Raw genomic sequence first — 23,083 nt, forward strand, 5'->3', positions numbered from 1 at the left:
CTCAAATCTCGACACTACCCTTAATTAAATATTCTACCTCACATAACAACTGTTATGAAAGCAGAAAAATCCCAAAAGGGTGCAGTAGCACAGCGGATAGTGTTGTTGTCTCACAGCAAGAGATTCTCCATTATTCCTGGCTGGGGTGCCTTGTGTGTGGAGTCTGCATGTCCTCCCTGTATTTGTGTGGGTTTCCTCTGGGTGCTCCAGTTTCCTCCCACATTCCAATGATATGCAGTAGATGGACTGGATACACTAAATTGGTCACAGGTGTAAGTGAGTTTGTGGTGTGGAAATACTACCACAGGAGGGCTAGCCACCCGACGGTGTAACCCTGGCTCTAGATGATTGTCACTATTGAACTGGCATCCATCTCCACTACATGTGTAAAAATGGGGAAAAAAAGGATTGTGGATGGATGGCTGGATTCTTAAAGGGTGAGCCCACTGCATGTAGTATCTGTGATCTCACAGCATTAAGTACCCAGAAAGAGAAAACACCTGATGAAATGTAACTTAGGTGATGACTAAATGCACATTAACTACTCTTATGGAAACTCTCTGTGATGGTGGAGGTTCCTGAATTTTTCTCAGCAGCAAATACAATTAGCATACAACGACAAAGTAGAAACTACAAATAAAGTACCTGTAAGTTTTTTTTTCTAAAACTGGCAACTGGAAGAAGTCTGAAATGGTACAATGATATGGCAAGTTGGAAAAGGGCAGTTTCACATACCTGTGTACCTGGGTTATTTATATCAATGGAGTCACTCCAATCCTCGGGTTCTTCAGAGGACATTAATGCTTTCAAGAGGATGCTGGGAAGTGCATCTCTGACCCTGCAATCTGGAAAACTGGACACCTGGTAATATAACTCATGAGTAAGTGATGAATCTGCTGGAATCCTCTGACAATAAACTGGAAATTTTGGTACATCTGAAATTACAAAAACATACACTCTGATTACATATGATTATTTAGATAATCAAGGGCATATTACATAAAAAATGTTTATGAAAAGGACATGAAATGGGAAGTTATATTAAAATGTAGAAAGCAAAAATGTTTAGTTTAGACAATGAATCAAAACTTCTCTTGACATTCTCATTTAGATATTTTTGGTAGAAGGTCCTAACTCAAATCCTATAAAGCAGGAATCTATTATTAAAGCATTTTAAGTACTGACTTCTACATTAAGAAACAAATCATTTACTAGGACTGACTCTTTTCAGATCACTGATGAAAACAATTTAAACTAACAGTGCTTCCCTTACCTATCATGATGTTGCTTATGTTAATGTATTATAACAACCATCACTCCTTATTACTTGACCAATCATGTAGACAAAACAAGTGTTTTTTTTTTAACTGCACAAAATCAGCAATATTGTGTGAAATGTAATTTACATGTCCACACCAAAAACATACCCAACCAACTTGCAAACTCTGGTTTGTGATTCTATCCTTTTAAGTTCCTTGCTTATAATAAACTATTTGGATTCTGTACTCCTTATAACTAGTCTCTTCTATACTCTTCCAGAACTTTAGACTACATCAAATGCTGACCATTATTATGGTGTACAATCTCTGTTACTGAAGGATACTCTGTAAACATCTAGAACATGACTCTTACTGGTTCTACTTATTTCTGAGAATACAAAGCCTAACCTAGATTACTAGCTTCTCTAGCTATGATCTATAGGCTACTACACACATGCACATATTGTAAATATCAAATTTGTACCACGTACCTAAGAATTTACACCTGCTCTCTAACATGAAATGTAACTGTAAATTGTTCATTAATAATACTGTGTCTGTATCTAAAGGTAACATGCACCTAAGAAATTACACCTGCTCTCTAGCATGAAACATAATTGTAAATTGTTCTTCTTTTCTATATTGTATCTGTATCTAAACTTTGTAACATGGAGATTTTCTCCCTGGGCCTCCACTGAAAACGGGCTCCCTGAGCCCAGTGGACATTCCTGGTCATCAAACTGGAAATAAATAAATAGATACTCCAAACCAAAGACAGAGCAACTTCAGGATAGCAAATAGTATCAAAACTCTTCCATAAACTTCTAGTGTTTAAATCTGAAGAAAAATCTCCTGTGTATCTTGTCTTGTAATACATTTACCTCTGATGACATTAGCTTTATATCAGGATGGCAACTCTTTCATGAACACAGACAAACCAGAAAGGTCACGGTCATGGCTATGTCCTCTTTTAACCTCTACAGCTTTCAAAAAGAATGCCTAGTCCAGGAATTCTGCTGATGCTGTAGTACACAGAAGGCATGCTTACCCAGTTGTTAAATTTTTAGTGAATACGTTTAGACATGAACACTGGTACAGTTTTACAATAAAGATTATGTGCTGACTGACATCAGTGCTGAAAAAGAATGCTGGTAAAGAAAAGAGTTTGCCAAAATTTAATAAGATGACGGCAGACAATATGGTAAATAATGCTACGGTACTGATATCTTCTGGAGGCTTTTGAGCACCAGTGGTCGTGTAAGATACCCTTGGAAAAGTTAACGGCGACACACAACAAGAAAGGAAGCTAGAAAGCAGACAACTACATTGTTGAATAAAAACAGAGGCAGACTATGACGGCGTGTAGACCTTGCATGCATTTGCCATTGACAAGTTATAGAAAACAAAGAGATGACTGATAAAACAAAATGCATATGTATTTTCAGAGTTAGAGAGGCTTAAAAAAGAAAGGAGATACAAGAAAAGCGCAAGATGGGACAATATTTGCATAACTGGTGTGTCAGGGGAGGAAGGAAAGGTTTGGTTGGCTTATGTGAAAGAGAATCTGCAAGCTTGGACTGGACTACTTGGAAGCTGGATAAAAACTGAAAGGGCGCTTAACATATTTTTTTTATGAGTTTGGCAATCAATATGGTGTATATCTTGGTTCACTCTGAAACATTTAAGATTTATGATCAGGTTCAGTCATTATTCTGGCATCCAGGAAAGCATTTTAATTGGAAGACAGACTGACACAGAGCAACTGTTTTGTTTTTTTGCTATGACTAAATGTAGATTAAACAACTTGAAAATAAGACTGGCAGAATACCCACATTTGTAATATTTACTTTCCAGGTGGATTTAAGGTAGTTGTGGACTCCCAGGTAGCAATTAGGGAACATAATTCATTGCAAAGTTGAGACGACAGAGACTGCATCTATAGATGCTGAAGAAGTAGATCTAGTGGAAGTCATTTATACTATGAAGAAATCTATTTTGGATAAACTGAAAATGTTTCAAACCTCTGTGAGCAGAGAGGTATTTCTTATTTGTTTAGCAACTAAAGGTGCAAAGACATAAAGCAACCCACAGCATGACAAAGCAGGAAAGGCCAAAGAAGATTTGGATGGACTGTTGGGCATTATGGACTGATTGTTAAAGATGATGATACTCCATACTTTTAAAAGTAAGTGTGTGCTCTCTACAAATAATTTGCTTCCATAAACCTGTATGTGATAAACTGAAGTCGATTACGTAAACAATGTCAATAATTTAGACAGAGGGTTGGGAGGGGCCCTGTTGCTCTCATGAAGCATATATTAGATAAAATGCTTGAACGCAACTGGCCCTGGTGAATATTTTGACATTTAAATTCCCGAAATTAATAAAATAATGCACAATGAATTTAATAAAAAGGTAATGGAAAATTATATGTTGTTGTTTAAATTTACAATTATAAATAAAACTAAAACTGAATGTACAATAAAATGTAGGAAGTGAAGCATCATGGGCACAAGGAATGAGGTTTACATTTCTTTTTCATAGATTCACAGACTGTTAGTAGGCTAACGACCCAAGGGGCCTTTCTAAGTCTAGCCAAGTTTTCCTGAAAGAATAATGATGCCCTGCATCCAAATACGACATTGAGGGCCAGGCATTTATAAACTACCTTTGTCCATAAAGAACATGGGTGCCAGGCCCGGTATAAATTTCTATTCCCCATTGACTTATCTACGCTGCGCTTATACTGGATGAGCTATATATAGTTAAATTGGCTGACAAATAGATTAAATGCAAGGAACACACTATACATAATTGAAAAGATGTTTATCATTTTTATTTTACTCTGGTCTGTGCATAAGCTACTGTAAATGTATATGGAATTATTAACACAAGAAATAAAGAAGAGCTGATTAAAAAAAAAAGTTTGGTCACATCATCAATCTACCTGTCCCAGTGCCAACAAACTACTACAGTGTCATACCGCATTAACCAAAAGTCCTCAGACATTCTCTGCTACAACCCCCACGTAAGACAAACTTAAAAGATAATCCTATTTCATCTCTTACTTTTTGTTTCTCAAAGATGTTACTAATGCACATCGAAGCAGCTGACAGTAGGTTTTCCCACTTGACCTCTGCTCGCACACACACACACACACACACACACACACACACACACACACACACACACACACACACACACACACGTGCTCTGAGCAATACATTCATCTTTGTTATTAGTGCAAGGTAATGAAGACATTTTGCTAGACAGAATATCTGAAACACCCAATACTGGCATCTACTGTTGTGAAGTTAAAAATGGATCAAAATAGCTAAGACACAGACTGAATTACCTTCTAAGAAGAGTAGAAAAGTAACACTTGACTTGTTTATGGGACACTTGTAGCGAAGTTTTAACACTCAGCCTAAAAGGACCTGTTCAAAAGATGCCTGGTCTGAATGTAAGACAGAACCAACAATATTTGCAAATGTAGACTCTAGTCACTGAGGGTGTTTGCTGAAAGTCCAAAGATATCAAGTGTGATCTTTGGAACAGTGAAATATTAAGTGCAATTAGGAGAAATATACACAACTCCAAAACTACTGCATCTCCAAGTATTCCCTCTTTTCTCCAATGTACAATGATCTCAGAAGGAAGCAGCCCCTACCCCATGCAAAAATGCTTTAAAGTTATCAAATTAAGTTTCACAATTTGCTAATTTTTAAGTGACTAGTACAAAACACACAATGTCAGCAGTCAGGAAATCTCGAAAAGGTTTTCTTGTGTAGTCGAACACAAACAGCAGCAACCAAAGAATTCAGCAATAAAATCCACTTTAATAGTAAAACTGGAAAACCACCGGATTGAGCGCTTCCAACTTGCTCTGTGGCAAGCCTCTTTACTCACATTTGTTTACTGAATGGATAGTCAGGTTAAGTTCTTTCATATGAGCCAGTTCAAATGAAATGAGTGTTAATTCTGATGAAATCCCCGGTCAGGGGATGAAAGCGCTCAATCTGGTGGTTTTCCAATTTTACTATTAAAGTGGATTTTATTGCTGAATTCTTTGGTTGCTATTTGTATTCAACTACATAAGAAAACCTTTCCAAGATTTCCTGACTGCTGACAGTGTGTGTTTTGTATTAGTTGTTTTAGTCAACACTGGTCGCTCCATTTTGTACATTTATTTAATTTTTAAGTGAATTAGAAGTTGTATAGTTAATACAACTTGACATCTGTGCTGTCCATTTCTACTCTTCCTCACAAGTGGGTTCAGATTCAATCCTCAGATCTGATTCGGCTGCATACACAAGACTTCAGATTCAACTCTTGAGCTCCTCCCTCCACACTTAATGCTCCATTCTATCCCCAGCACCTCAGATCGAGATTGCTGTCTAACCTCTCACTTTATAATAGAGACAGATAAAGACATAAGCAAAGGTTAGGACTCAAACCTGGAAATGAAAGGTTCCAATACAGTCTAACAGATACTTCCAGGAGTGACAAGACTGGGAGATGGATAGAAGGAATGTGAGGAAGAATGGAAATGGACAACACAGATGTCAAGTTATGGTAAGTACATAACTTCTAAATCTGATGCCCTTTTCATTCTTCCTCACAAGTAAGACAGAAATCCCCAGCTACATAGACCTTGAGAGGCCCTCACAGAAGGACATGCCAGAGCACTGTCGAACCAAAGAGGCTCTGCTTCTGGAGACAGTGTCTAATTTGTAATGTGTAACAAAAGAATGAGTCTTTGACCAAGTGGTTGCAGCACACATATCATTAATGGAAGTCCTTGATGAAAAAACAGATGAAGTAGCCACAGACCAAGTGGAGTGAGCTTTAACAGGTCATGGCAAATCTAATCCTTTTTCAGAATAAACAAATGAAAAGCAAAGCAGTAACCCATTTGTTTACTGTAATTTTAGATGCTGCCTGGCCCAAGCTGTTAGGGGAAAAGGATGCAAACAACTGATCAGACTTTCTAATCTGTCTTGTCCTGTGAAGCTAAAATCTAAAAGCTAAATTGTCTGTGCACATCAAAGAGAGGAAGATGTATTCTCCCTTATTTGTAAATTTTGGAAAGAAGACGGTTAACTTTATGGACTGGTGAATGTTGCTCTCCTTCGCCACTTTAGGAAGAAAGGAAGAGTTGGTCTGTACAGACACCCTGTCCTTATGAAAAATAATGTAAGGAGGCTTAGCTCATAGGGCCTGGAGCTCAGAAATTCTTTTTGCTGAAGTGATAGCCACTAAGGAGATCATTGTCCAAGAAAAAAACTTCATATCAGATTTGTCTACTGGTTCAAAGAGTTTCTGAGTTAAACACTGAAGGACCACGGTAAGGTCCCAAGGAGGAGAGGAATCCTTTATAGAGGATGAAGACGTCCTTTATGAAAGCTTTACACAATGTGGACAAGGCCAGAGAAAAGGATTTGTTTTCAGAATGGAAATTAGAAATCGCTGCCAAGTGAAGCTTAATAGTAGAAAAACTAGCTCCCTCTTTAAAAAGAGTTGTTAGACAGAGAAGAATGGCCAAAGTAGGTGCTGAAAAACGGTTGGTAGTCTGGTTGGAGGCCAAAATAGAAAATCTTTTCCATTTACTTCTGTAGACTTTATTGGAAGAAGCCTTCTGGGAGGCCAAGATAATCTCACGAACTGGGGAAGCAAGCCTGGACTGTCCAACTATTACTGGAAGTGGAGAAACAATGCAGTTAGTTTGAGGGTGTGGATACTGGGGTGTTGAATTCTTGATGGATGAGACAGGAGATCCTGAGTGGGTTCCAGTATCCATGGAGGATATCTCAAGTGAGACCAAAGGAAGGAGAACCATACCTGCTGAGGCCAGAAGGTGGCAATGAGGATGACTGAGCTCTTAAGCCTGCTTACTTTCTGTAAGAACTTTGGAATCAGAGGAAGAGGAGGGTAGGCATACAGTAGACCTGTGGCCCAACTGCATGTCAGACATTTGCAGATTACAGTGAGTCTTATGGGAAAAGACAGGAACTGATAAAGCATGGATCACCTGTACCATCAAGGTCCACTGAAGGATTTGCATAAAGAAACATGCTAGAGGGACTAGAAATATGTCAGCGGACATCGACCCAAGAGCTTGTAACTAACTCAGCTAACTTCAGACTAATAGCCACTCTTTCCCCAATTTCAAAAGTACTTGAAAAATGCATTCACCTGCAACTCATGTCCCACCTCCTCAATAACCAACTCCTCACCCCTACACAACATGGCTTCCATCCTGGCCATAGTACTACAACTGCTCTCCTCTCTTTCTCAGACATTGTTAACCATGCCCATGATGCTGGAGAAATTGTCTCCACTGTCCTTGATCTATCCAAGGCATTCGACACTGTATCACATACTCATCTTCTCAATCACCTTTCTAACCTCAATCTCTCCTTAGATACCCTTTCATGGTTCAAAAGTTATCTTTCTGACAGATCCCAAGCTGTGAAATGGCAAACTGGTACTTCAACCTTCCTACCTCCACCTACCAGAGTCCCCCAGGGATCTACACTCGGACCTTTGCTCTTTAACATATTCATCAATAATTTTCACACTGCAATTCCAAACGCTCAAATAGTGTAATATGCTGACGACTCCACTTTAGTCTGCTCTGCCCTTAGCCTTCCTGAGCTCCAGACTAAAACCCTACTGACCTTCACAACTACAGAGAACTGGATGCATCAAAATCATTCATACCTTAATGCCAATAAAACCAAAATCCTTCTTTTCTCCCCCACAAAAGCCCATCCTCTTTACAAGCAATCATTCAAGATCACCAGCCATACTCACTCCTCTATAGAAGTTGTTCCTTCTGCCAAACTTCTTGGTGTTACCATTGAGGAACATCTGAAATTTGATACACATGTTCAACTGAATATAAAAAAAAACCCATCAGAAACTTGGTACACTATATAGGAATATCTATTGCTACAAGGCAAACCCTCACCTCCTCCTACCTACTACCTTCCCTATTGTATGGTGCTCCACTTCTAACTAACCTCTCAGCTTCCATCTCCTCAAAATTAGAAAGCTGCTACAACAAATAGCCAAATTTTCTACTAGATCTACTTACTGCACCCACCATTGCACCTCTCTCCACAGTCTAAAGTGGCTCAAGCTTCCTAATCATCTAGACTACCTTCAACTTACTAATATCCACAAACTAATCTTTAAACCTAATGTATGCCCTGCTCTAATTAATATATTGCCTTTCTACACACCACTCAGACCCCTAAAATCAGCCCAACAAAATCTACTTTCTGTACACAAACCTAAATGACCCCCTGGCCAATTTCTCCTTTCCTACTCACTGGCCAAAAATGGAACTCTCCCACCCCTGCTAAGAGTCACTACAAACTCTGAACACTTTAAATCCCTACTCTACTCCCACCTCTCCCAAAACTGGAAATATAATTGTACCCTTCTGACTTAAATTCCTCTTATGTCTCCTAGACATGTTCTCCTTCAAATGTCTCTACTTTCTGCTATTTCTACAGTTCCCCCCCTCTACTTCAACTGTATATTGAATTTTTCTCCCCTGTGTGCTTACTATTTAAATACTGTGCACAGGCTCCCATCTCTACTCTGTGCAAATGGCTCTCTGAATTTGATTGTAAAAATGAAATTATTCACATATTTCATATGTATGTGTTCTTTTGCATTATTCTATGGATAATTTGTACAAATATATGATTCTATGCTTGCTTGTTTTAATTTCTGTAATTGTTTTTATTATGGGGCTTTTCTCCCCGGGCCTCCACTGAAAATGGGCCTTTTGGGCCCAGTGGACCTCCCCGGTTATCAAACTGGAAATAAATAAATAAAATAAATTGTAGTACTAATCTTGCTGGAGGAGAAGGGTGAGACAGTATAAACCAAACCTGATGTCTCAAGGATGTGATGTAATGGTGAGGTAAGGACACCACCTGAGTTGTAGTACCCAAGAGAGTGCCTATAAATTCCAGGGTCTGCACTGGGACTAGATTCAACTTGACATGGTTTACTTAGATGCCTAAAGTGTTGGAAACCTGGTGCAAGTAGTCCCAGGCTTGTACAAGTTGATGCTTGGATGGGGCAACGAGGAGCCAATCATCGAGATATAGAAACACCCGGAATCTCTTGAGTTTCATATGAGCTGCCATGACTCCCATGCAATCGGTAAACACCCTGGGGGCTGTGGTGAGTCCAAAGGACAGTACCCTGAATTGGTAATGGTTGGCTCACAGCCGAAAGCATAGATGTCTGCTGGATCAGCTGTCTACTTTTATGCCATAGTAAGCATCATGGAGATCTACAGAGCACATACAATCATCCTTGTGCAAAAGAGGCACGATGGAATAAACCGTAACCATTAGGAAATTCATCTTCTTCACATACTGCTTCAAGTTGCTTAGATCCAAAATGGGTCTTAGGTCCTCTGTTTTCTTTGGCACTAAAAAGAAAAGAAGAGGGTTGTAAGTTCTGAATTCTATCTGGTCAGGTGGGACCTCCTGAATGACTCTCTACTGCAGGAGCTTGTGTATTCCTTGTGCGGCATCCTCCCTCTGACTGGATGGAACATCAGAAAGTTTCTACTTCTGGACAGGAGGAAGAAGGGAAAATGGTATGTAGTAATCTCTGGATATGATTCTTAGCACCCATGAATTTTTGTGATATCTGTCCAGGCATCTACGTGCAAAGAGAAATGGTCCCAGACTGCCTCCAGAGTTGGACAGTGCTTCAGGAGCACTGATAGGGCCTATTGGAAAAAGAATCTCTGAAGCCCTGATTCTGTGGGCCCCTACTGCTTCTAGGGTGATGTCATCCATTAAAATTTCCTCCTCTGTCCTTGCAGGAAAAATCCCCACACGAATCCTGGAAAGGTCCCAGAGATTTTTTGGAGCCACATCTTCTTACTACTTCACCGATTTCTAGAGAAGATCCACTGAGGAGAAGAAAACTTGATTCCTATGGCAGACAGAGTCTTTCCCTCTTGTTAGTTGTGGGTAAGCATGTCTTTAAATGATGGCAAAAACAAGGAAGTGCCATCAAAGAGGGCATTGACAAAGGATGTCTTGAAGTACTTCGCAAAATCACACAGCCGCATCCAAGCATGTCTCCTTATGGCTATACCTGAACCGGCTGCTCGTGAGGTACATTCTGCTGCATGGGAGATGAGTCTCATTGATTCATTAGAGATGGACAGCAGAGTGGCTAGATGAGATGAAGTCTTTTTGAAATCCTCTGCAGACATGGACTCCGAGAGAGTGTTTGATGGTTCCTTCATAAAATCTCTTTCTAGCCGAGTGGTGTGTACCATGTAGTTTAACACCCTCACTGTGAACATAGCTGAGGCATACATTTGCTTTCCAAATCTGTCCATCGCTCTGGACTCCCTGTTCAGTGGATGGAAAGAGGAGCTTTGCTCAGCTAGCTCCTTCTTGGCAGCCGCCACCACTATGGTATCAACTGGGATTCCCTCGTTTCAGTTGATGTCTATCAGCAGAAGGGACCAGGAATTTGTCCGGGCACTTGGGGATAGGTTTGACAGTGAATGGTTCCTTTCAAGCCTTGTGAGAAACCAAGATAATCAGTTCATCCGTTGGGGGGGGTTACCCAAGACATAGATGGTCCAGAACCAAAACCTTCCAAAAACACTGATTCTTCAGGTGAAGGAGATATGGAAGACCAAACAACCTTCTGTTTGAAAACTTTGAAGATATCTACAAAGGAGATATCATCAGGTGTTGATCTGGGGGACCTTCTCCTTAGTGTCTTCTGTGAGAGACTTCAAGGGTGAGTCTATGTGCCTCCTCTTACATGTTCTCTTCCATGGAACCTCCTCTGTGGGGTGTTCAGGAGAGGTATCAGAAGGGGGGGGGGAATTCCTCTAGTGGAACTGTCTGGAGACTTCCCGGAACTGGCTGTCCCTGTGGAATAGGGCTCAGAGCTCGGAACCAAAGGTGGGAGATGGGTAGGATCCGAGATAAGGCAAGATGGCTCTCTATGAAGGGAGAAATCCCTTTCTATCACCTTGAATACCAAAGTACCAGGGGAGACCACCTACCCCCCTCCTCAGAGCCGAAGCGTCTAAGGAAGCAAGGTCGGGGCTGCCCCTAGATCCAAGCTTCATGGGGAGAATCAGATCCAAGCTGTCCAGGGCTGAGGCTCTGACAGGAAGAGATAGATCTTAAAAAGTCAGGGATGAACTGGGGCTGACCTCTTGGATCCAAGACCCACTCTGATCCGAGGGTATGAGAGCAGAACTGGTCAGGTATACAGTCAGAGTTGAAGAAGGTACTTTCCCTGGATCTGACACTGAACCTCTCAAAGATCTTGTATACTGTAACTCCGAAACTACAGATTGGAACAGAGGAGAGAGAATGGACTTAGAGGTGCACTCATGGATCCAGGAAGGGATGGTGCTGGCAGGACCCCATCTAGATCTGAGCCCTGAGAAATTTCAACATCACCCTATCAACATCCTCCTCTGTCAAACTCCTCAAAGACTTGGAAGATGCTGTGGATGAGGCTCTAGAGTGTTTCCTCAAAGTCTGAAGAAGCTGAGTGGCCAGAGAAGCTGAGTGGGCAGAGAAGAAGAAACAGGTTTCAGAGCATACTCTGGAGTACAACTTCTACAAACTGAACTGGTTGTTGGATCTAAGGACTTAGGATCTGAAAAAGAAGTAGATGGCAAGGGGGGAATGACAATAGGAGCCCGACCCTTCTAGATCCGATGATGAGGTTGGATCAAGAATTTTTCTACTCTTTTGCAGCAGCTCAGAAGAAGCCCTTGGGGACTTCTGAGATCATCTCTTTCTGGCATCCAAAGAAACTTGTTTGGGTGTTTTGGAGGGGGTTTGCGCCTCAGAAGAAGCAGGTAATGACCCTTTTAAAATCAGTTTATTGCCCCTGTCTGATAATGCCCTGGGATTAAAAGTAGTGCAAATGGGACAAAAGAGTCAATATGGTCTGGTCATAGGCAATACACGCATTTCTTGTGAGCATCTGAATTTGGGATCTTATGCCCACAACAACTGCATTTTTTGAAGCCAATTGGTTTCTCCAACATGGCCTGGGAAACAAGTACAGTGTAACAAAGAAGAAATTTCACTACACAAAAATAGTAAAAAATAGTCTCTCTCTCGCTCTCTTTTTTAAACAATAGTCTAAGTAACAAAAGAGGGAAGGAATACCAGCTATGGCATTTTGTAAAATACCTAAAAAGGTAAGGAAAGAGATGTAACAACTATGGTACCAAGAACAACTCAAACTGAGTAAAAGTTGAGAGAAAAGATGTGAAAAACTTTAGAGGGAGGAAATGAACAGAAGAAGCTACAAGTTCTAAGAGAAAAAGCAAGTTTTAGGAATAAACTGCAACGATAATAAGAAAAAGACTGCTTACTCAGCTCGAGAGTGGAACCTACATCTTAACACGTTGGTGGCAAACAAGATCTGAGGTGTTGGGGATAGAATGGAGCATTATGGGTAGAGGGAGGAGCACAAGAGATGGATCCAAAGTCTTGCGTATGCGGCCGAGTTTGATCTGAGGATCGAATCTGAACCCACTTGTGAAGTAGAGTGAAAAGGATAACATTAGATCTGATGTTAAATTACTGAAGCATCTGGACTCACAGTATCAGATCCCACACTTCCACACTGCAGCTAGCATCTGCTGTGTGGCTTCCATAACACACAGAATCAGAGATGCAGCTAACTATATGCTGCCCTCCCTAGGAAGCTACAAGCAAGAACCCCTCTACTTCTGTACAGTCAGGATCCAGCAAGAGAAGAATAATTTTTGTTGGAATTTAGTTCAAACAACATTTTGGTGAGAAAGCCATATGTACCAAATAACTGGTGACCCAGATCTCTATCATGGCAGAAGGAAAAATTGCACTGTCACAAGGACTTTTGACTGGAGTGGAGGCTCTGTGGTAATTTAAAATACATTTGCAACAGAAAAAAATCCCATATATCCATAAAAAGAACAGTTTGCAGAGTGGAAAAGTCTTCCTTCTGATGAACAACTCATAAGTATTTCTTTTTACTTTTTATCTTCTCAAAAGGTAATTTCTTTCAGACGTGAGGCAGACAACAGAGTAATTAGATAATTTTTCATACCAGTTCTAATGCAGAGAATGATTTAAAACAGAAAAAAGTTAAAGCCACAACTCAGTCATCAGATGAAGATGAGATGCTCCATCTCCAACTACTGAAACTCAAGTTGGACCAGAACTATACAGACGTATCTGTGAAGAAAGGCGGTACTGCCAGCACAGCTAGGTGGAATTTTTTAAATAATTATATGTCATTTGTGAATATCAAACTGATTTATACAAGATGCTTGGGCTACAAATGTATTAGAACTGTATATCATATAAGATGTTGGTGTTACAAATGTATTAGAACTGTATGTCATGTGTATATCAAACTGATTTGTATAAACATTCGTGTTGAAAAGGTTATTTGCAAAGTGCTTGTGTTTGAAATGTATCCACAGTGTGCCTTACTGGAGAGAACAGAAATGTACATGCACTACTGTAACTGTTTAAATGTATATGTTTTAATAGTGGAAGCTGGAGGGTTAAAATCAGTCCAGCAAACTTTAAATATCTGAAATAAAATCACTTTATAGGCTAGGCCATAAAGATGCTATCTCACATGTTTCAATGCAGCCAGAGACACAAAAGTCTGTAATAGGAAGCTTTCTGTATTGTCTTTGGGGTGAACTAATTACTACTCTGGAAGCATGGAGGTATGCAATTGTTTCATGTCTTCCAGCACCTGCCAAAGATCTGAACAAAAGCCCTTGTGCATGTATTTTTATGGGTAGATGTTAAATACTGCCAGCTGCCAGCAATGGGGGTTTGCATGAGAATTAGTCAGATGATCAGAAATGGTGTCATTCTGCAAGCTATGCCAGAAGTAATATTTTAGATATTATTTTGAGAAGTCTCTTAGCGAGACAGAGCATTCTGTATTCTGTCTTGGGCCTGACAACAACAAGATGGACCATTCACCACATCATCTGCCCTGCACTATTATGTAAGTAGGGAATAGCAACTCTCTTAGATACAGTCAGGAATACAGTGAAGCTTAGTTTAGAAATTATTTTTCTTTATTTGTCTGAGACTGTCTTTCAATATTATTTTAAATATTTCCTGTGTTTTTAACTCTAATGTCAATGTGAATATAGACTTAGTATTTTCTTGTTCTTTTATTTATTATTAAATATATTTAAACCTTTCCTTGTGGCCAATCTTTGTAAAGATATTTAAGTTTTAAGAGTACTTGCATATTTATTTGGTGACACTGTTTGGGCCACTTTTAATAGCCTTACTCTTGGTCAAACTACCATTTGTATTAGTATTACTATTACACAGTAAAATTGGACAGCCTTTGTTAAGGGCCTTAAAGTAGCTGGCGAGGGATTCAGGTGGCAGAGATAACTACCTTATAGTCTGGGCAGAAGGGGGCATAGCTAGTAAACCTGTGCCAGTCTTTCCCACGTGTGTGTGTTAGGTAGTTGGGCAGAGACATGAAGCACTGGTTGGACAGCGAGAGTGTTGGAGGACTTGGCTTGGAACCCTGGCTAAGGACTCAACTCTATAGCTGTGCCAGAGGAGATCTGGGGAAAGAGTTAGAAACCAGCCCTGGACTGACTGTGGTCTCTGTGTCCTCTTAAGGGAAACTGGGCTTGATGCAGAGAGCTGCATCTGGAAATACTATATGTGTACCTGTTATCCTCCCAGTGAATGTCCCCCCACTGGTGCCAGTGTTGAGGACTGAGGCTCCTTGATTACTGGCCCAGAAGTGGAGGTTCATCACATACTGGTTGGCAGTGGTGGGATATCCACATCATACCACATCACAGTATCTTCTAGTGCTGGAGTATTAGATGATGGATTATGAAGCCTCCTACCCAGATTAGAAAGACACTTAAGAGCTGAAAGGTGCTGGACAGGACATAAGGAAAAATAAACACTGTCTTTTGCATCACAGGACATGCTGTAAGATTTCTTTAAATGATAAATGGAGCAATGAAGTGCACCATAATTGATAGAAACAATGGGTTAATGCTGACTTAGACCTATGATGAGGATACCATAGGAACACTTAAGAACATAAGGAGAGAAAGTGATCCAGTAATCTAAAAGTGAGGTTAGAAGAAACAGCTTAGGGAACTGTAATACAGCAACAATAAACCTGTACTGCTTTAGAAGGCTATTGTAAAGCCAAACAATATATTACTGAAGAATCCCATTATACTGACCACTGAGCAGGCAGAAAGCTACATATGATCCCCAAGATTTACCCCACCCAGGAAGTGGAGAGAAAAACAAGCTGAATTCAGTGACTGCAAGCAGAAATTTTTGGTACCATGGACACTTACAGAGCAAACTTGACAGAGAACCTGCTACATATGGGCTTTCATTATATGTGGTACAGCAGGGGGTGTGGTTCAATGAATGGCAAATTGATTCAGAGAAACAACAGAGGGTAACCTTAGGTATGATCAAGCTTCATTGTCACTCTGTTACTACAAAAGATACAATAAGGTTTTCTGTGCATTACTTTTATTTTATTTACTATCTGTTGATCTTGTAGGTACGCTTGTTCAAGAACTGTTTTCAGGTATGACCCCCCCCCCGGCCATTATGGCTCAAACTCTTAATCTTGTAAAAGAACTACACAGAGCAAAGTACATAAAGCACAACAAACATTGTATAACTATATAAACCAAAGTACATACGGTGTTAGTACACCTGAAGTATTACTATAAAAGTAGAACATGGGAAAACTTTCATTTGCTACAACCACTGCCTAACTATTCAGTGTTAAATTCCTATGAAATAGGACCTTGAATTAAATCTTGCATTTGTTTAGATATTTACAATGACCTATGTACATATCTCCAAAAAGTTTTTTATCATGACGTGGATGTCTTAGGACGCACAAATGATGTCTGCCTTTTTGAAGTGATAGCCATCAAGAAAACCACTTTCCTATACAGAAGTTTTTGGTTGTGCTGCATAAGCAGGTTTAAAAGGATCAAAAGCTAGCTTTCCCTGCATACAGTTTAAATCCAAGAATGGTGACGTAGGTGAAACAGATAACCTAAGATGATGTGAAGAAATCTGGGTGATTTTGAATCCTTGTATCCCCCCATCCCCAGATGGGACTGCACATATGTGGGAGTGGCTAGTGTTTCCTTTAACACATTTATGACAGATGAAGATAGAAAATATAAATAAATAAATAAACAAACATTTGATGCACAAAGATTAAAGCTGGGTAATGTAATGAGCCCTTTCCTGAGTCAGTAATACTTTTTATATAAGAAACTGTGAAAGAGGAAGACATGATACATGTAGGGGTAGCATGGTTGTCCGAACCAGCTTAGTGCAATGAGCAGCAGGTTTGCCTCATGTAATATGGCTTTAAGTAACACACATTAAAGGGGGTGGATTGAAAAAGTGGAGAGAAGGTTGCAAGTCCAAAGAAAGGAGTAATATATACTAAAATGTTACACTCTACAAAAAAAAAAATACAAAAACTTTGAAGTAAAATATCTGTTTTGAATAATGTGCAAAATGCTTCATTGCAGCTGTATTTCTGACTTTGTTATTGATGCTGCATACCTAGAACTTTATAATTGGTCAAGTTTCTCTAATACATGACACTTACTGTAACAGGTCATCTTTGAGAATTCCTCCATACTTGGAAAACAATGTGATTTCACCATCTAATGTCTTAAGTTTTGCAGAATGTTAACAATCTCTATTTATTTCTTGACATTTTTTTAACTGTGAAAGTCCAACTGGATAATTTTATCTGTTTTCAGCAGACACCTGTGGAGAAAAGCTCCATAAATAAAAGAACAGAAGAGACATACACATAGGTGAAAACCTACATCATATTACAAAACACTGTAAATATATACAGTAGATATAAAAAGCTTACACACCCTGTTAAAATGCCAGTTTTTTTGTGATATAAAAAATGAGACCACAATAAATCATTTCAAAACTTTTCCCACCTTTAATGTGACCTATAACCTGTACAATTCAATTGAAAAACAAACAAATCTGTTAGGAGAAAAAATACAAAAAATAAAAAATGTACAATAAGCTGGTTGCATAAGTGTGCACACCCTTAAACTAATACTTTGTTGAATCACCTTTTGATTTAATTACAGCATTCAGTCTTCTTGGGTACACACCTGCTATCAATTAGAGATACTCTGATTAACCCCAAATAAAGTTCAACTGTCCTAGTAGGATTTTCCTGACATTTACTCAGTTGCCTGCTACAACAATAGCCATGGTTCTCAGAGAGCTTACAAAGCATCAAAAATGATTTATTGTGGTCTCATTTTTTATATCACAAAAACCTGGCATTTTAACAGGGGTGTGTAAACGTTTTATATCCACTGTAGATTAATACAAATATCAATATATATATATAGGACATACAAAATAATACACACATATACTGTCATTGAAACAAAATAAATACAATAGCATGTAGCACTGAAATGTGTTGACATGTTACAAGTGCAAGAGTTTATTACTTGCTCATAAAGCAACTGTCAGAGTGGAAAATAAACAGTGGATAAGAAGGATTAGATGAAGAGAGGTGAGTGAGAAAAAACGTTTGTTAGAGGGAATAAGTGAAGTAGATATGGGAGGCAGGAGAAATAATGAGCAGAACAACATTAAGAGTAAGGGAAATAAGAGAAAGAGAAATAAACACAAGGAAAACGCGAGATAGGATGTATATAACTATTACAGGAAAAAGAGATGACATTTTAGCCAGAAGAGCAGCAAGTTCAAAGCCAGGAGTCGGACAGAAATCCTTTTACTTGCATCTTAAATAAATTAATGTTATGTGTTGCCCTGAATGGTGCAGGGACATATTCCACACTTCTGCTAGATGGTGTGAATACAGACTTTTACCGGTTTCTGTAAAGCTTACAGATGTCTAGAAGATTTTTACTGGAAGATCAAAGGCGATGACTTGAGAGGTAGTGGTGGAAAACTGTACTTATAGCTGGGTATGAAGTGGGATTAAATATAATTTTCTGTGTTATGACAAGTTGGGTATAATTTAGTTGGTGGGATAATTGTAGACAATATAGAGTTTTTAGTGCAGAACAGTAATTGTATAAGCTGCAAATCTAGCTACCTTGCTTTAACAGTTCTAGTTTAGATTTTAGGGTGGCCTAGAGGTTATTCAAGATGGGGTAATAACATAATAGTGAGGGATGTAGGTATGCAGTGGCAATAATGACTCTGGTGGATGCAGTAGGGATTTTTTGGTTCTATATAGCATTACTGTTTTCTGGGAGTTTATATATATTGCTCTGTATGTAAAGGTCATATTTGAGGTTGTCGGTTGTCATCTATTGTAACTCCCAGCGGTTTTGTATGGAGCACTACTTCAACTGGTGTATTGTTTAAGGACCTGATCTTACAATTATTTTTCTCACATGTAAGTGATTTGGGGACAAATAAAAGGAGTTTGGTTATCTTTGCATTAAGAAGGAGCAGGTGGACACAAAGCCAGTTTAAAATAAGTTAAAGGCATGTTGTATAATCTTTTCTAAATTTTCTGGACTACCTGACAGGCAGATACGGATGGAATCATTTGCATACTGTACTAGGGATGCTTGCTGTATAAAAGTATGAAGATTGTTATAAAGAAATCAAATAGAAAAGGACCAAGGACAGAGCCGTGTGATACACCAGCAATGATGGGTTGATAAAGGGGAAAGGGTAGAATTCCACTTGACTGCCTGGTAGCATCAGACAAGTAATTATTACACCACTGAAGAGTAGCTTGTGAGATTGGCCATTGCTGACAGCTGTAGTAAGAGTTTCTATAATATATATATATATATATATATATATATATATATATATATAGATATATATATATATATATATATAATACAGCACCAAAAGCTTTTAAGAAGTCCAGGAATAAGAAAGATACAAGTTTACCTCTATCCCTGGTATTACTTATATACTAAACTATCTGTAAAATTTAGAAGGAAAGTTGCTGTCCTATGGGCAGGTCTAAAACTGTTTGCAGTACGGGTTAGTAACTGTTCCTTTATGAGATGCTGGAGTACTTGTTTATGGGCATATTTTTCTAATATTTGTGAGAGAGGGTAAGATGACAATGGGTCTGAAATTAAATTTCTCAGTAGAAGTCTTTGTAGAAAGGGATGACACGGCATTTTTTCAAGATGGTAGGAATATAGGATTCCTGTACTGACCTGTTTATAAGGATGGAGACTGGATATGCAACAGCATTACCAGCAATTTTTAGGTATTCTGCAAGAAGGTTACCTATAGAGAGTAAGCAGGGTTTACGTTTGGATGATAATTTTTTTTTTTATGAAGCAGGTGGCAACTGGTTTTAGTGTGAGGGTGGGAGTAGACATAAGTCAGGGGAGACAGGAAAGGATTCATTGGTGAGGGCAGCTATGCTGCCAATGAAGTATGCGTTAAACATGGTGGCTGTCTCTAAGGGGGAGTTAGTGGGACAAGTGTCAAGGACACTTTAGTTCCTCAGTTTAAAATTTGCTTAATGGATTACCAGAATTTTGGGGGGGTTATATCTATGGTTATTTTGCAAATCAGAATAGTACTGCTTCTTATCAAGGTAGACTTGCTTTTTGGTAAGGTTACAAAGTTCTTTAAAATGCTGTAGGTTTTGTGGAATTTTAAGTTTGCCAGTCTTTTCATACCTTGTCTCAATTTTGCATAAGACAAAGCACCCATGTTTACAGGGGCTCCTGCCAGTGTATGCAGTGCCATCACAGGGCAAACTAGCAGGGCACACTATGTCTCAGTGCTCCACAGTAGGATCCCACAAGAAGCAATTATACCTTAAAAAAAATAAAGAAAAACTTAAAAATTACATTTGTTATATACTTACAGAAGATTGTTTCCTTGCTGCTGAATGAAAACATCAACCTAGCAAAGGGAAATGGTAAGAAAAACACCAACTACCTACTGCAGATGACTTTCTCAAAGACCAACTGATACAAAAATATAAATCTGCTACATCTTACTTTGAAGGCCCACTGCAGTGGGTAAAGCTAATGCAGAATTACAAGCAGTACAACTTAAGTCATCCATGTTAGCAGAAGTGTAGGACAGTGAAAAGGCAAGGGCTCTATGGCATAGAGGGACAAAGTTCTATGACCCAGACAACTTAAGTTCAATTAGTGGGCTGGGTGCTGGAATAGCCAAACACAGTAGGCTGGGAAGTGAGTGGCCACTGTCGGGCTCACTTATCCTAGGGTGAGGAAGGTGGCTTTGGCTCACTATTTGTGTGATGCTTAGTGGTATCTATAAAGTGTGGACCCCTAGAGCAAATGCTGTCACTGTGCATATGCGCAAGTTGGACAAGTTAGTGTGTGCACAAGCATGCTTCCCATGGCAGGTAGCATGCAGTGAAGCTCAAAAACCTACCATGAGAACGAAGTCAGCTTCAAGGGAATGAGTAGGTAACGCCCCAGGACCAGCAAGCAGACCCACTCCCTACAACTTAACTCTCAGCACTGAGGAATCCTTGGACATGGTTGAGCTACCCACGTAGAAACCAGTAGGATATAGCATTGTTGTTAAACTTGACAATGCCTGTCTCTCACCTCTCTCATTGTGTGCACACGCTAGGGAGCCATCAGACAGGGTTCTATGGATGTGCAACAAAAAAGGCAAGAGCAAAAAAGAGCTGATTCCTGGAATCCTGGACTTACAGTCCAAGCAGTAATATACAACAAAAGTGTGAACAAAGTAGCCAGTACAAATGTCCACAATGGATAACAGGCAGCATAACGACACCCCTAGTGGAGAGGCATTTTACAGTATTTTTGGCTTCTCTAGTTCCTGAGTGCAAACTGGATGAGGAACCAACCCACCAAGTACAACCTGGTAAAAATGAACTCCCCAATTGCTGTTTTGAATAAGAAATCACTGCTGGTGCAATTTCTAAATGTACATTCCTTTCTTTTGTGATATTTCCCCTTCTTTCTCTTTGTGCAACAATGGAGTTGGTATGTACATTAGGAGGGTATCCCCTGGAAAAATAAATAAATAAAAATGCTTACAGTTATTTTTTTTCCACTGGTTTAATTTCCTGACCATTTGTGATCAGCAAGTTGATTCCTTGCCAAGCTGTAACTCAATGAACCCTACTGGAGGAATATTTTCTAACAGGTAGTTATCTATTAACAGAAGGCAATGCAGTTAGTAATCCATCTGGACTATACCGATTCCACCATAGCCAAAACCATCTTTATCCAGAATAACTGGTCTACTTTCTTGAACTCATGCAGTCTTAGTAGGTAGAACCCTAAGCTGTTTAGTTGTGGATGCATATCTTGAAGGGCTTTTTCCTTCCTGGATTCTGACACCAGAAAGAAACCAGGATGTAAACAAAGGTTAGTCCTAAGGGCCATCCAATCTTTAACTAGGGTTTCAACAAAAAAAAAAAAAAAACACTGTATCACTAATGAAGGCAGATAATGATCACCAAGAAAACCATGTTTCAAGAGGCAGAAGTCAGATCTCCTGAAGAACTGTTTTAAACATGGAAAGTGTATGCCCATCAACCATGAAGTTAAAGTCCCAAGGGGAAGAACAGCTCTATGGTGCAATGCAGAGATGCAGGTACCCCTTTAAGAAACTGATTGACAAATCAGTGGTCTATCAAAATTCTGCCCTCCACAAGGTCACAATGTGCCAAAGTAGCAGAAAAAATGTTCCTTGATGGTGGAATAAGTACGATACATGTTAAATAGGTGCCCAAGACAGGCCACAACTGACTGCAAACTTGTCAACCAAGTTGATACAACCTACTGTTCTGCCTAAGTGCACATCTCCCATTTAGCAGTGTACAATGCCCTAAATTCATGTAGACGGACTGGAAGCCCCTTACATGGGGCTCTGTTTTCCCTTATAACAAAAAAGAGTCCAGGTGAGCTCTGAAAAACACTAGTAACACACAAGTCATAAGTGATTGCATGAGATTCAGCTGCAGGAAGGAAAATCAAAAACTGAAACTAGGATCAAAGTTCATTAGTTCAGAATACACAGAGGGAGAGTCTAACATTACCAGAAAGTCAGTTTTGGTATGATGACTATGCAGTCACAGGCAAAGCAATCTGTAGTGAAGCAGTGTTTAGCAAATCAGCAAACACTATAGTGATGACAGTTTTCATTATGGGCCCAAGAGGCAAATAAGAGTCTAAGCTTCCACCAAAATCTGCACAGTGTCCAAGGTTTTTATAGAAATGACTATCATGACCCTCTCTGTGGGCAGCAATGACTGACACTGGAAAGAAGCCACCTTAATGAAGTAAATTATTTATAATGAGATAAGATAATTTTTCCAGTTTATGGTTAACCTGTAATGGTACCAATTAACCCACTGATGAAGTGACTGAGAGACACATGCCCAGTTAAGGAAACAGAAAAAACTCCATTCTCTGCTAGGCTTCCATCAGTATGGCAACCAAATACGGATGCAAAGAATGACCAATATGCAAAACTATATAATGAAAGTGAAGCCACCCACAGTGAGTTGCAGGAGTCTCCTGTGCAGACCACATATAATGATCTCTCAAAGAGCACTGATCTAGTGACATCACCCATGTGCCCTATGGTAATAAAGATACAACCTACCTCCTGGGGACTCATCATTCTAAAATGGATTTAATCAGATCTGCCTGTTGAAATCACTGAGGTCCAAACTGGAAAACTATTTATTTACATTTAAGTGGGTGTGTAACCTAGCCT

General features: G+C 39.4%; 1 protein-coding gene across 1 annotated transcript in view; it reads right to left on the reverse strand.

Moving 5' to 3' along the window:
• Nucleotides 1-23,083, reverse strand: part of VPS13B (vacuolar protein sorting 13 homolog B) — a 5,424,989-nt gene that overhangs the window by 269,549 nt on the left and 5,132,357 nt on the right. The window contains exon 54 of the mRNA XM_044065647.1: nt 736-935. Within this exon, the coding sequence (XP_043921582.1) occupies nt 736-935 (200 nt within the window). The remainder of the gene's footprint in view (nt 1-735; nt 936-23,083) is intronic.

This window comes from Protopterus annectens, chromosome 3.part0 (assembly GCF_019279795.1).
Source record: "Protopterus annectens isolate FY-2018-M chromosome 3.part0, PAN1.0, whole genome shotgun sequence".
Taxonomy (NCBI): domain Eukaryota; kingdom Metazoa; phylum Chordata; order Ceratodontiformes; family Protopteridae; genus Protopterus; species Protopterus annectens.